The sequence below is a fragment of the Engraulis encrasicolus genome, chromosome 5, assembly GCF_034702125.1.
Source record: "Engraulis encrasicolus isolate BLACKSEA-1 chromosome 5, IST_EnEncr_1.0, whole genome shotgun sequence".
Classification (NCBI taxonomy): Eukaryota; Metazoa; Chordata; class Actinopteri; order Clupeiformes; family Engraulidae; genus Engraulis; species Engraulis encrasicolus.
Window position 1 is genome coordinate 57,868,590 of NC_085861.1, and position 15,156 is coordinate 57,883,745.

At 38.3% G+C, this 15,156-nt stretch overlaps 1 protein-coding gene across 3 annotated transcripts in view; it reads left to right on the forward strand.

Annotated features, from left to right (window-relative positions):
* The window catches only part of msh5 (mutS homolog 5), a 248,287-nt gene that overhangs the window by 64,907 nt on the left and 168,224 nt on the right, over positions 1 to 15,156 (forward strand). For all 3 annotated transcript variants that reach the window (XM_063199820.1, XM_063199819.1, XM_063199818.1), the window contains 6 exons: positions 795 to 830; positions 5,027 to 5,109; positions 5,284 to 5,329; positions 13,590 to 13,728; positions 13,930 to 13,992; positions 14,102 to 14,230. In XM_063199820.1, the coding sequence (XP_063055890.1) occupies positions 795 to 830; positions 5,027 to 5,109; positions 5,284 to 5,329; positions 13,590 to 13,728; positions 13,930 to 13,992; positions 14,102 to 14,230 (496 nt within the window). The remainder of the gene's footprint in view (positions 1 to 794; positions 831 to 5,026; positions 5,110 to 5,283; positions 5,330 to 13,589; positions 13,729 to 13,929; positions 13,993 to 14,101; positions 14,231 to 15,156) is intronic.

Below are 15,156 nucleotides of genomic sequence, written 5' to 3' on the forward strand. Positions count from 1 at the left end.
CTGACGTGCCTTGTCAATTTAGCCTAGAACTTGTGCATGGTGCGAGGTGTTATTGGTTTTGGTTACCGTCCGTGGAGACAACATGATGATCCTCATACTGATTCATTAATTACCTGCTTTTGTTTGTAAGTTCATCGATATGAGAACATGCTCTGGGCAGCTGGTCATATTTTGTCACAATTATTCTAATGTAGGATGTATATGTGGAACTGTGAATGAATTTCGATTTGGACTCACGCTGACGGTAAGGAACATCAACAAAGCATACCGTGTAACATGTTCAAAATGCGAGCCAAGCCAGCAGCTTCAAATGCAATATTACATTTTACCTCATAGTGGCGCTTGACCTTACTACAGCCCTTTGATGCGCGTAAAGGCAAACACGCTTAAGTGGACGGGAGAATCCGCTTAGGATTGATTAACATGGGGAACTCCCTGATTTTGGCCTGGCCCCACCCAAAGTGCGCAAGTGATGAAATCGCGCGTAAGCCCCGTTTACTCACGGGCTTGAGTAAGCTCGGAGGCGCTGTTGCGCACTTTTTTTGACTTAAGCGGGTGGGAGAATTCCGCCCATAGTCTATGCTGACCTTATAATTTGCATCCATTCACTAAAAAGTGTAAAACTGTACTGTTCAAAAGCAGCAGACTTCAAAACTCTTTTACTTGTTTTTGAACTTTTGAGCTTGTCTTATTCTAAGGTTTTTGTCTTAATTCAGGTATGATATGATATGATATAAATATGATATAAAATGTACATCGTCTTCTCACAAAAAAAATATTTACTTTACTTTCAGAAATGACATGGTGTACATGGATAAAGACACATTTAGGTAAGCTTCTGTACTAATTTCCTCTCATTGGCATTATTTTATTCATACTCCTTATTAGGGGTGTAAATCACAGCCTCCATGACGAGACGATACGGTATCGATTTCGATACTTAAGAATTTCCCACGGACGATGTGATTAGATTCTTTCCAATTACTTTTCCATTTCTATTATGTTATTGAGCTAAGGCATAGGACAGGGCCAGCGCTTCGATTAATTTTCATAGTTACGAATGCCCCACAATACGATGCGATTTGGTTAAATCGTTGACTGTAGTATCGATTCATCGATATATTTCGTCAGTTTTTGCTTTTGGAAAATCAAGTAAAGTCAAGTCTTTGTTGTCAATTTCTTAACATGCTCTGGTCATATTAAGAATTGAAATTACGTTGCTTACTTTCCCATGCAGACATAGACATACTTAAGGTGTAGACATAGACATGGGTGGTTGATGTTTAAAGGCGTATGCCACTATTTTGGGGCTTAATACAGTTAAAATCGTTGGCTGGAGTTTATACAGGTGGTAAAGTGTTTTATATTTCATGTTAAAGCGTCTTGCTTTAAGACAAGTTAAAAGAGGGAGTATGTAGCGAAGCTATTGAAAGTCAATGGATCACTATAGCATGTAGCATGCTACACGGATGCATTGACTTTCACTAGCTTAGCGACATGCTCCCTCTTTTAACTTGTCTTAAAGCAAGACAACGGCTTACATGAAAAATAAGACACTTTACCACTTTTATAAACCCTGGCCAGCGATTTTAACTGTATTAAGCCCCAAAATAGTGGCATACCACTTAAAGGGTGTTAACGCCCCAAAAAAAAAAACTTTCCTGAATTCCTGAAAAAAATGATGGAAAAAATTGGAGAAAAATAGAAAAAAATAAAGCTCTTAGTGGTCCATGGAATTTAGCCTTAGCCTAATTAGCCTTAGCCTATTTAGCCTAATTTTAGCCATTTTTGGGAAAATATGCCCTGTGGAGTGACATCCTTGGTGTGACGTTTCTGTAAGATACAATACAATTATTAATATTCTGCACAAACATATCCCCCATGCTCTTTGGATTATTGTTCCTTTAAAGGAACAGACCACCCTTTTTTGATTTTCACATAATTGCAGTATTTCCAAGCATTATTCATGAATGTGCATATCATTTTCGTCTATGTGTTTGCATTGCCCTGTTTGACAGTATACCCAAATTAGGCATAGTAATGCAAGTCTATGGTACAAAATAAAACATCATCAAATGTACTTATAAACCACTTTAAAATGAATGTAAAATTCACCAGAGTGTAAAACAGCAATTTAATTCGGTCCAGTGATCACTTGTGGCTTGATGCTAAAGATACCAGTTACTTTCAGTGATTATGCTAAGCTATGCTAATAATTCTGATCCAATAAATCTAAGTACTGAAAACAAAGAGAAGAAAATGATATGCACATTCATGAACAATGCTGGGAAATACTGCAAATATGTGAAAATCAAAAAAGGGTGGTCTGTTCCTTTAACCCCCACCCCACACACACAAACTACTACCCACCCGCACCTCCACCCCCACCCCCACCCCCACCCTCACACGCCTATGCATTGTACAGGCAGACAACTGTGATTTCACTGTATTTCGTGTGTGAATGTGAAATACATATCCTGGTATCTTTATATCCTTGCATGATGCATGAAAAACAAGTAAGGATTGAGTTACACATTGCATAAGCATATCACACCGCAGGAAATTCACAACATTGTGGCCATTTTAATCCTTTTGTATACATGACTGACCTCTTAGCTCATACTAACTAGATAATGATATTGTGTTTAATCTTAATATGTTTTCATTTATATATATATATAAAAAAAATCCCTTCTATAAGAGCAGTCATACCACAAGACACCATAAAATGAACCTAAGCATTACGTGACAGAAATATTGCAATATGTAGACATAATAAGAGGTTAATAGTCACCTTAAACTTCCACACCACTCTCCAATAGCTGAGGTACTGACTGGTTAGGAGCCTGTCTTTAAGACCCTTGTAGTTGACCTTGCAGCTGCCCGTCCACAAACCTGACATGCATGTCACCCCGCAGGATGCAGTTTGTGTTACAAAATTGAACTTGTAGTTAATATTACTGTATTGAGTTTTTTTCACTTTCATATATTTTTATATAGGTTGCTATAAAATGCTTCATATATTATTCAAAATGTTGGTTAATTTATATATATATTCCAGATTTCATTAATGTTACAGTCACTCCCAGGCTTTTAGGCAGGATTTTTTTTTAGGGTGTCTAACTTTTTTTTAACCTGTCATTGTGCGTGGCGCCGCGAGGCTTTGCCGCGCGCCGTCGCGGGTGCCCCGTGGCGCCTCGACCCGCAGGCACAAGTAGGGCCCTATGAAATCCGTTTTAATTTTTCTCAAATTCCGTTTTATTTTTTCTCAAATTCCGTTTTTTCGAATTTATTTTTTGCCAAATCGGATTTCTTACATATTTGAACTTTTTTTAACATTTTTGAACCAAAAAATCTTATTTCTTAGTTATTTAGTTCAAACTGGTGGGTGGACAGAGCCAATCACTCATGGTTGAATGGTAGGTAGAGAAAAGAAGATTCAATTATCTACTAGTTTTTTTTTGTTATATCAGCCCTCCAAAATATTTCAGGTAATACGGTAGCTGAATTGTACACTGCGCATATATTCTATTATATACACGTGACGCACCCAACAAGAAGGCAAATTCACTTCTGATGCATTCAATTTGGACTCGGGTTGCATCAGGTTTTCTCGAATAAGTTTGGCTATATTGCAAGTGCAGCTACATTAGAGACATTTTTGTTCACGTAATATGTAGGCATTAAATAGCGTCGCAAAGTCCCTACCTACCTTTTCACACAAGCACATGTTTTACTAGACGGCCGTTTTCTTCTGATGATGACTTGACCATTTTTCAAAGTTGCTGCTAAGTTTTGGTCACTATGCTTCGTGGCCAACAAAGTGAACAAGACATGATCAAAGCATTGCCTGTTAAGTTTTTATTTTACAGCGGTCACGTCTGTTGTAACAAACTCCAAACTCGTGCCTCGCATCGGATGATTCCATTGTTTATTAAAGTGCAGTGGAGAGCCGGCCGTCCTTTGTGTGTCGCATCGCATTGTAACAGACGGTCAGGACAACGCGTTTATGCCTGACCTGTTCTACTAAGCAAAATTTGAGTGCTGTTGAGTTTTAAGATTTCTTCAATGCTCTGGCGGCCAGTGAGGGGAGGGGGAAGGGGGGACGAGCAGAATGCGATGCGCAGCGCAGCGTAGGACAGACCTGGAGGATGGAGCCGGTTAGGTGTAGGCTATTTTATATTTTATCTTCATTCTTTGAATGTTAACTGGTTAAAGGGGCTCCAGGTAGGATTAAAAGTTCAATTAATCACGGTCCCGATGCTTGTGCGAGTCATTAATTAGTGAACGATGGCTCTTGCGACTACTTCCACGGTCCGCACATGCAACTTTTGACAGCGTTTGACATACTGGCATGACTTTGATATGCTGGCATTCCGTGATGAAAAACAGTCTCCCAGCGAGTTTATTTGAACAGCATTTTTTCATTACGGTGTAGATTTTGAGACAGGCAATCCACAGGCACTGCACAAGTGACGTCATCCTACCTTGTGCCCCTTTAAAGGACAATTGCAATATTTTGAACATTAAGCCCCTTTTCTGGGTAATCTGGAATGCTTAAAGAGGCACTTTGACCAAGATGTGGTAGGATGACGTCAGTTGCCCGCTGCCCGTGGCATGCCTGTCTCAAAATCTACACATAATGAAAAAATGCTGCTCAAATAAACTCGCTGTGAGACTGTTTTTCATCCCGGAATGCCAGCAGTTGATACAAATCTGAATACGGTATGTAACGTGATGTTTTCAAATGAGAAGTGTTTTGCACGACACTCCCTCAGACCGCGCTGCCAAAACTTGCCTGTGGGGTTTTCTGACAGCGGACTGTGGATGTGATCACGACAGCCATTGTTCACTTACTAAAGACTTGCATATGCGTCGGCTGACTCGTGACCGTGATTAATTAAACTTTTAATCCTACCTGGAGCTCCTTTAAGAGGCCCCCTCACCATGTATTTAATGTTTGCGGCTGTCTCTGTTATTTGGATTATTTTTTTAAATCTACTTACAGCACCAGTATTTATGCCAGTGTTTTACAGATCTTCAAATCGGAGTTACATCCATCAGTTTATAAGCTCCAGTCGGGTGAGAAAGAGGGACTGAGTCTGTTTGGTAAGTTTCAGTACCTACTGCTGTGTCTAACATTAACAATGTATTGTTAGATGTAAGTCGATGTAAATGCGGGGCCGGGGACATGAAATCTCTCCTCCCAACACATTTTTTTTCTTTTTTTAAAACCTACTTGACATTATTTACCTAAATCGAATTATGTCTTCATTTTTTTAGGGATTTTAAATCGCTGCAAATCTACCTTTGGCTCAAAATTACTAAGGTAATCAGCACTGTATCATATAGACATGTAGGCTTTAAAAAGAGATCCATTGTGTAAGGAGCTCTGGCCAATTGCATCCTGGCTTTCTTCTTTGGTCTTTTGGTTGCATTGCACTGCATTACACTTAGTTGACTCTTTTATCCATAGCGACTTAAAGGCATTGCAGGGTTGCAGTCCCTGGAGCAATGTGGGATTAGGTGCCTTGCTCAAGGGCACATCAGACATGGAGGGAGGAATGGATTGGTTAAGGGTGGGGATTAAACCTGCAACCTTGTGATCAGTGGTTGCAGAGTTTTAGCATAGCATAGATGTCATCTGTGGAGATTCTCCGTAGACACCGTCACACCTGTAACCCGGTCACGGTTGATTGATTGATTGATTGATTTTATTTGACAGTCTCAGTTCTTGAATAAAAGCAAATACATGATTAGTTTCAAGCAAAAACCACACCACATACTTCACTAAAAGAAAACAACAGAGAGTCAGGATTACACAATAAAGCCCAAGGGCTTATTTCCATTGTGGTCCTTGATGTTGGATGGCAGCAGATGTTAAAATGGCATGAGTGGCGTTGTGGCAACTAAAACTCCATTGAAAATGAATAAATACTGCACTAGAAAGATTAAGAAAACTGTATTTAGAGGTCACAATACCATTAAATTCAGATCTATGAAAGGTTATAGTAAAGAGGCACTTATGGATCGCTTAAATGAAGTAAACTGGTCACCTGTGTTGAAATGTAATGATGTTGATAATGCCTGGCACAATTTTAAATGTTTATTTTTGAGCTGTATAGATAAACTTGCACCTTTTAGAGAAGTTAGAGTTAAACAGAGAACTGAACCTTGGATAAATGATGAGATACTTGAGGCCATACGGAGGAGAAATAGATTGTATGAACAATTCAGAAAAAATAAGAATGATAAAACATGGATAGAGTATAAGAAACTGAGAAATGAAGTGAATAGACTAGTGGTTCATTCTAAAAAGACCTATTATAATGAGAAAATTCTGGAGCATAAAAATGACTCAAAAAAGTTATGGAAGACCCTGAAAGAGTTGGGCTGCAACAAGAGGCTGAAAACTAAATCATGTAATATAAGCCTTGACCTTGGAAATAGGATCATATCAGAAAAGGACGAAGTAGCAAATAGTTTTAACACATACTTTTCAACAATTGCTAGCAAATTAGTTGAAAAGCTTCCTGCCATGTCCAAACATTATGAAGAAAGAAACGTTTCCGAGTTTTATATCCAGCAAGGGGTTCAAGCAAATTCATTTGCTCTAGAGAAGGTGTCAGAGGAAGATGTACTTCTGAAACTTAAACAACTAGATAGCTCTAAAGCAACAGGTCTTGACAATATTCCATCCCGTTTCTTGAAAGATGCAGCAGAGAATATCAGTCCTAGTATCACTCACATAATTAACATGTCTATTGAGTATGGTTACTTCCCTAAAGACCTTAAGAATGCTAAAGTAATTCCACTTTACAAGAAAGGGAGCCAGCTAGACCAGGGCAACTACAGGCCTGTCTCAATTTTATGTACTCTATCGAAGGTAATTGAAAGAATTGTTTTTGAGCAGGTTAATAAATATTTAGCAACTCATAACCTAATATATGAACTTCAATCAGGGTTCCGTAAATCCCATTCCACAGACACATGTTTACTGTACTTAACTGATTATATTAGACAAGAGGTTGACAAGGGCAACTTATGTGGTATGGTAATGTTAGATTTGCAAAAAGCATTCGATACTGTGGACCATAGTATCTTGCTGACAAAGCTGAGGGCCATTGGTTGTAATAATACAGCAGTTAAATGGTTTGAGTCATATTTGCAAAATAGAAAACAAGTGGTGGATGTTGGGGGAGCGCTATCTAAACCACAAACCGTGCAATGCGGGGTCCCCCAGGGGAGTGTCCTAGGCCCCCTTTTGTTTCTTTTATATATTAATGACCTCAAATCAGTGTGTTCGTGTGAATTGTTTTTATTTGCTGATGATTCTGCATTAGTATTTTCACATAAGGATAAAAAGATTGTTGAGTCCATCTTAAGCTGTGAACTTTTAAATGTCAGCAAGTGGCTAGCATACAATAGATTATCTCTTCACTTAGGCAAAACTGAATCCATCTTGTTTGGATCTAGAGTGAAGCTGAACAAAAATCCTGGGTTTGCTGTACTAGCTGGTAATGCTGCACTACAGGCTAAGGATTCAGTCAGCTATCTTGGGTGTGTGCTGGACAGTCAGCTGTCTGGAGTTGAGCAAGCCCAGAAAGTCATTACTAAGGTAAATCAACGAGTACGTTTTCTGGCTAGAATTGCGAAGTATCTGGACACAAAGGCTATGATGGCCTTGGCAGGTGCTATTATTCAACCCTACTATGATTACGCCTGTTGTTCTTGGTATAATGGCCTAAGTAAGTATTTTAAAAACAAGCTTCAGACCTCACAAAATAAACTGGTAAGAATCATACTAAACCTACCCCCAAGAACCCACCTTGATCCCATTCACTTTCAAAGGCTGGGATGGCTAAAAGTTGAGGAAAGAGTTTGTCAAATTGAGATAACCATGGTACACAAGATTTTAAAAGGAGATGTTCCTAAGTATTTAAGTAACTTTTTTAGGAGAGTGCGGGATGTTCATAGCCACTCCACTAGAGGGAGTGCCACTGATTTTGTTCCTCCTAGAGTACAGACCAAAGTAGGAAAGGACTCATTTTTATCTGTTGCATCAAGTATGTGGAACAGATTACCAAGTAATGTAAAGACAATCAGTAACTTAGATGGGTTTAAACGTGCTTTGAAGACGTGGATAAGGGGGCAGTCAGTGTAGGGAGTCCTTGTTATGCTATATGTTGTTGTATGTTGTTTTATATTGTATATAATATGAAATTGTGGAGCTCTTGTATACAAAACAAGTAGGGAGTCCTTATGTTATGTTGTTGTTGTATGTTGTTGTATATTGTATATAATTTGAAATTGTGGTGTTTTTATATGCAAACCAAGTAATGTGGTATTGCAGTCTTAGTAGTAATGGTGTCACGGTCTTCACCCTCAGCTTTTATATCAGAATCTAAGAATGGCACTTTTCTCTCCTTGGTACCCCCTGGTGAACTTCATGAGCTTGTCTACGTAAGGAGATGTGAGTGAGCTATGACTATAAGACTCTTCAAGTGTAGAAGGGAGAAAGTAGAGAACTACTAACCTCAAGGCTGATGATCTTATGCAACACTTTCCTGGGTTATCCGCAATGCTATAGATGGGTTCCGAACTGGACATTTCATATGTGCTGTTGCTTCCATCATTAAGCTAATTTGGATTTGTCTCGGGCTGCTTCAGGATGGCTAGTGTACTGTCCCTCCTCAAGTGTGACCTCCTACTTTCTAGACAGCTAGCCTAACTTATTCAAGCGTAGCAATGCAAGTCTATGGTACATCAACAAATGTTGTACATCAACAAATGTACTTAATAACTACTTTTAAATTAATGTAAAACAGCTATCCCATCTTGTGATCATTTGTGGCTTGATGCTAATGCTCCCATTTACTTCCACTGACATATGCTAATAATACTAGGGCCCTATGAAATCCGTTTTTATTTTTTCTCAAATTCCGTTTTTTCGGATTTATTTTTTGCCATATCGGATTTTTTACATTTTTGATCTCATTTTCACCTTTCACCCCCGAAAAAAATAAAAAAAAAATAAAAAAATATATATATCTTAACTTATCTTATCTTAAGTTTAGTTCGAAATAGTGGCTGGACAGAGCCAGCCACTCGTTGAATGGTAGGTAGAGAAAAGAGAGGTAAAATTGCCTACTCATTTTTTGTAATATCAGCCCTCAAAAACATTCCAGTTAATACGGTAGTTGAAATGTATGCGCATCAATGGCGTATCCTCCCTCAAAATAATAAAGCCAGATCTTCCAGTATAAATTACAGAAAACAAAACATATTTATTATATATTTGTTATATAATTGTTGGTATTTTATAGCTATTTAGCAATAAAAACATGTACTTCAGCGCTTCTAATTCACATAATAGACCTTAGAGGACCGTCCTCCCTTCCATCCTCATTGACTTCCATTATAAATGGTGAAAGCCCGGCCGTAGCGCGGGCTTTACTTTTTAACATTGAAGTGAATGGAGCTTAGGGAGGACTTTCCTCCCTTTAGGCGGGTCTAGAGCCATGGAAGTAATCTGCCTATCAGCGAAGCTGAATTTATCGAAAGCCAACCAGAATATGACGAGTTGGGTTGACAGACGACAAGCATGAACTCGGTCGTCATGACAACGATATACAAATCTACCGTGTGAGAAGAATGCGGCAGCAGACAGTGGAAAGTTTGGAGTAATTGGCGAATGTTTTATGAACCCTTAATAAATACAAACGAAAGATCAACTGTTTTCATGTGGTGAATCGCGCAATATCACTCCCTGGATTTAGATTGAAAACCGAGTGGAAAGGTCAGTGTGTTTATATCAGTCTCTCACGTCACTCGATCACTACACAATGCAAGCGAAGCACGGATGCAAATCGCATTCATGATTCAAATAGTCGGACACCATCACCAACATTTTTAAAAGGTAGTCTTGTTTCAGCATGTCCTACGTGCACAAATAATACCCTCAATGCTTGTATTTGCGTTTCTCCTTCGTGCTTTTCTCCCAAAAGAGGGTTATTTACAAATGGGAATAAGAATGCTTTAGGCTGTGCATGAATGCACTGACCCTAGACTGGCGTTCTTTTCTCCCTCCTCAAGACGAGAAACATGACAGCACGAAGCTTTAACCTCTTCATAAAACGTCTCTGGCTAAACTTCCAACATGTAGCCTACATCATGTTATGTAGTTTCATTTGGGTGGAATTAGGAATACTCGGATTTACAAAGTAATGTACGACATATTTTGTATTCGGAACCTAGTGAAATAGCCGGACGCACGCCGTTCCACAACGCTCGCCAGCTCCTCCTTCCACAGCTGCACAGCTGCTGTCGCTCTCAACGCAGACTCAAACGCAAAACGGATAGGCGACCACAACGTCGTAAGCCATGTAGCCTACCATGTTATGGATCATAAATAAGATTTTAAAAATAAGATAATGGAAGGGGTTTAAAATGTTTGAAAATCTGTAAGAATATGTTGGAAGGAGTTGAGTTTAAAACCCTTAGGCCTAGGCTAGTCACTCAATGTCCTAGGCATTCCCAGGGTCTTCAGAATTGTCCATTTGTGCCTATGTTTTTATTTTTATTTTTTTAAAACAAACAAACAAAAAAAACACACAACTGACAGGGTGAGATGCCAGCTGCCTTTGGTCAAAGTTAGATATACTCCCTATGAAACTTTCTACTTTGTATAATATTTTTCTTCACTCTCTTTCTTTCCCCTCAAACACTTTGGGCAGTTATGTATGATAATATATTATACAAAGTTTGTTTCAATTATTTTATAGATGTCATAAGTCAGCTTTCCAGACAACACAATGCCATATCAATTAAGTTACCTATTAGGCCTACAACCTAATACTAAACATCTGCCATTACTAAGCCCATTTTCCCGCATCTACGGACTGACCACCTCCTTGTCCTCCCTAATTTTTATGACCAAAAGACGCCACTGATGCGCATATACTCTAATATGCACGGACCGAACCACAGGGCGATTTCACCTCTGCTGCACTGAAGTCGGGCTGCATCAGTTTTTCTCGAATAAGTTTGGCTATATTGCAACGTGCAGCTACATTACAGCAATTTTTGGTCAAGTTATATGCAAGTTGAAATGCAATTTCAATCTTCTGTGTTAACACTTGTTTCATAGATTTTTGACAATACACTGATTCTTGAAAGTTTGGCAAAAACATGTCCCAGCAGTAAAATGCTAATTCTGTTGAAAATCAACTAAATTTTCATGAACAAAATGAATCCAGGTAATGACCAAGGGGTCTGTTACACAAATACACAGTTGTTTGAAATATTTAAGTGTAATTTTATTACTTTTCATGGCTATAAACCTGTCCACACCCTGTAAAAACGCCTGTCCCAAGGACTGGCATCATCATTTCAATTGACTTAAAATACAAAAATCACTAACATAATTGAACAATATCACCATGATGAGGAAGACCATATTAAAGTGGTTCTACAGATGTGCACATAGTGCATGTAAAACAATATTTACTATTATTTTCTGATTGCTCAAAATGTGTCCAGCATATTGGTCACCACCGTCAGATTTTTTCTAAAAGACAATCTAATCAGGTATGCACAAGGTCATTTTCATTACTGAGGACCCCTTTTCAAACCTTTAGCTCTACTGCATACTTCACCATCACTGAAGCTCCTATAAGTTTACTATTTTGTCCTCAATTTGTTAATTTGTTTGGACACTGGTACTGTCCCAACCATAAACTGTCAACACCGTCGGGGGTTTTAATAGTATTATATTACATTAATGTTAATTAATATATACTTTCTCAGAAAAGGTATGAAGCACCCAAGAAACAGAGCGAAAATGAAATGGCTAATGTGAACAAACAATGCATAATATGTAAAAGACTGTTTTTTTGTCTCACACCGTCAGATGTCACCACCGTCAGATTTTGTTCCGCTCATCATCGTGTTCCATATTTTACTTAATTGTGCTGGTTAATGAAACATTACTAGGCATGTTAGTAATAATTGTGATCCAAAATGATACTCTAGCCACCACTGAGGTGCATTTGGAGGATTTTTTGTCAGAAAACCTGACGGTGGTGACATCTGATGGAGTTCACCAAAAAACACATATTTTACGTTTTTTTGACACGTTTTAGGAATATGCATACAATAAGTATCTACAGTTATGTTGAATTGTTAAAGTAATTCACTTTAATACAGTAAACATATCTTTTTACTTCTAATTCTGTCTGCCGCTGTTGACAAAACAAGAAAGAGCCCATTTTATGAAAAATGTTAAACATGGGGAGCTTGGGCAATACATTCACTGCACAGCCAAGACCTACATTTATGATAATACACCTCTATATTTTGGATTTGAACAACTTAAAACCTGTTTTTGCCACATTTTCAAGAACCAATGGCCTACTTCCTAGAGAATCTAACTAATGAAGAAAAAACACATGTACAAACATATTGTGCACACACAAAAATAAAGTGTTAATGCAAGATGCCATTGACTTGAGAGGGCTATTTATTTTGCTAAATGCAGTTACAAATTAGGCCACTTTCACCACTCTCAGATTACTGTCACCACCGTCAGTTCTTAAAGGGACAGTTTGGTCAATTTCAACATGCAGTTGTAATGCTCACACTACCCTGGACTTGTCAGTGCCTGAGATTTTTTCTTCTTCTTCTTCAGCCGTTTCCGAGATCCTGGTCATTGTAATGGGGGCAGCTCTTTGTTTACATTTCAAAAAACATTTTTATTTATTCCCAAAAACATCCAAAAGGTTATAAAACATCAGCAGACAACTAGCAAACAGCAGTACCTTTTGGGAAAATATTAAGAGTTGGCCTATGTTTCATTTTTTAAAAATGTAAACAAACGCTGCCCCCATTAGAATTGCTCATATCTCGGAAAGGGCTGAGCCGAAAAATGTGGCATCACCAGGTACTGACAAGTCAAGGGTAGCGTGAGCAATACAACTGCATGTTGAAATTGACCAAACTGTCCCTTTAAGTCACCACCGTAAGAAGGAGTTTTGGACATTTTAAAGGAATGTGCTTACAACATTTTCCTTAGGAGTTGTTGAATTATCATAGTAATAGCCAATTTAAGCCTACCGGAATATTTATGAAATTACAAGAAATTCTGTTCTGTTTAGGCGTTAAGTAAGCATCTTATGACAGTACATATTTTAAAATTAGAACACATGAAACAGTATTAAAATAGAACAAAAGTGAATTTTCAGCATTTAAAGGCATGTGTGTGAACCGAAAAATACACATAATCACTTAAAAACTCCAGATACATGTGCAACCAAATCAATACAATTTTAATTACTTTTAATTGTGTCTGACGGTGTTGACAAAAAACAAGGTATGATCGGAGAAAAGCCTGATATCTGGAAAAAAATACAAAATGGGGAGATTGGCCTTGTGCACTTCTGAAAAGCCAAGACCTTAGTCTACGAGGATATACCATATAATTTTGTAATTCACTTTGTTTTTTTCTATCAACATTACAACCTGTTTTAGCCACTTTCTCAAGAATCAGTGAATAAAGTGCACATTGACTTTGACTGAATGTTTTCCCATAGAAAGTGGTTCCTACAGCCCACAAGGGACTTGACTGTCCTACAGCGGAGGAAAGAGGTTGTTCAGTTCTTCACCTCGCCACGTAACTCGGACTCATTCAAGGTGCTACAGGGCTGTCTTCGCAATGTTCGTAGTATTCCGGTAAGACACCTAAATGGAGACATAGCAACGATACTCCGTAGTGTGCTGACTGATAATGTCTATTAGGCTATGTATGTTCTTTATTGCTAGCATTCTTTTGCAATTCATGACGTTAAACCATACATTTCACTGCAAATTGTAGCCCATGAGTTGCAGCTGTATATGTGATGAATAAATACTCTACTCATTCTTCACTTCCAGACACTTTTGCACAGAATGGCTCTCTCACACACAAAAGTTAATGACTGGCAATGTCTATACAAGGTACAAAGTTTATCCATTTGTTTTTTGTTTAGCTGCATAATGCAAGTGTTTTTCGTCGTACAACTGATTTGCTGGCACGACAAAAAAATACTTTTATTTTGTTTTACAGACTGTATACAGTGCTGTTTGCATCCGAGACACTGTGCGGTCTTTACCCCAATCCATCAAGCTGTTCCAGGAGATCAGCACGGACTTTGCCGATGATCTTTTCTACATTGCTTCACTCATCAGCAAAGTGGTGCGACTTTGATTTTATGTATTCTTGGGACTTTAAAGGTGCACCACAGATTCTGGCCATATAATTAGAATATCATGAAAAAGTTGATTTATTTCCATAATTCCATCAATAATGTTTAACTGTCATGTATTATATACTATATAATACTATATAATATAGATGCATTGCCCACATTTTGGACTATTTCAATTCATAATCCATTCATTTCTTTATTTTTACACATTTTGGCCTTCCATTTAAAAAGAAAAACCATGAATTTAGGAATTCACATTATTAAAATATTGTAATAAAATCACAATTTTCTTCAGAAAAAAAGAAAGAAATTCGGGTCACATCAAATCAGTTGGTCAGGACTGTAGGACTGTCTTTGCCTTAATCACTGCCATGATGCGTTTAACATTGAAGTCAATGGCAGAGGCATTGCTTGGGTGTTATGGAAGCCCAGATATCCTTGATACTTTGCTTCACTCTTCAATATACCCTGTAGATTTGCATGCCATGTTTTCTGCGGTAGCATGTCATTTTTCTGACGCCCCTTTGGTCTGACGCTTCAATATTCAGAAAATTTCACATGGATCCTACAGCCCTCTAACTCGAAATGATTGAATTAAACCCTTTGCTCCGCTAGCTCAATGTTCTGACCAGTGGCTGTTTGGGGTCGGCCATCATAATTCCCCAGGTCGTATGTCCTGCTCCTCTTATCCCCGGTGCCAAGTAGACTCCAGCTGCATGGGCTGCGACGAGCACATTGATGGCGTCTAATTGGTCAAGCTGTGCCCTTACCAAAACCACCCCTAAGCCTAACCTGTCATTAATGTAATGTTTCCAAGTTTTACAATTGTGCCCTACCCAAAACCATTCCTAAGCCTAACCTGTCAGTTATTGCAATGTTTCTGAGTTTTAAAATTGTGTCAAAACTTTCCCTA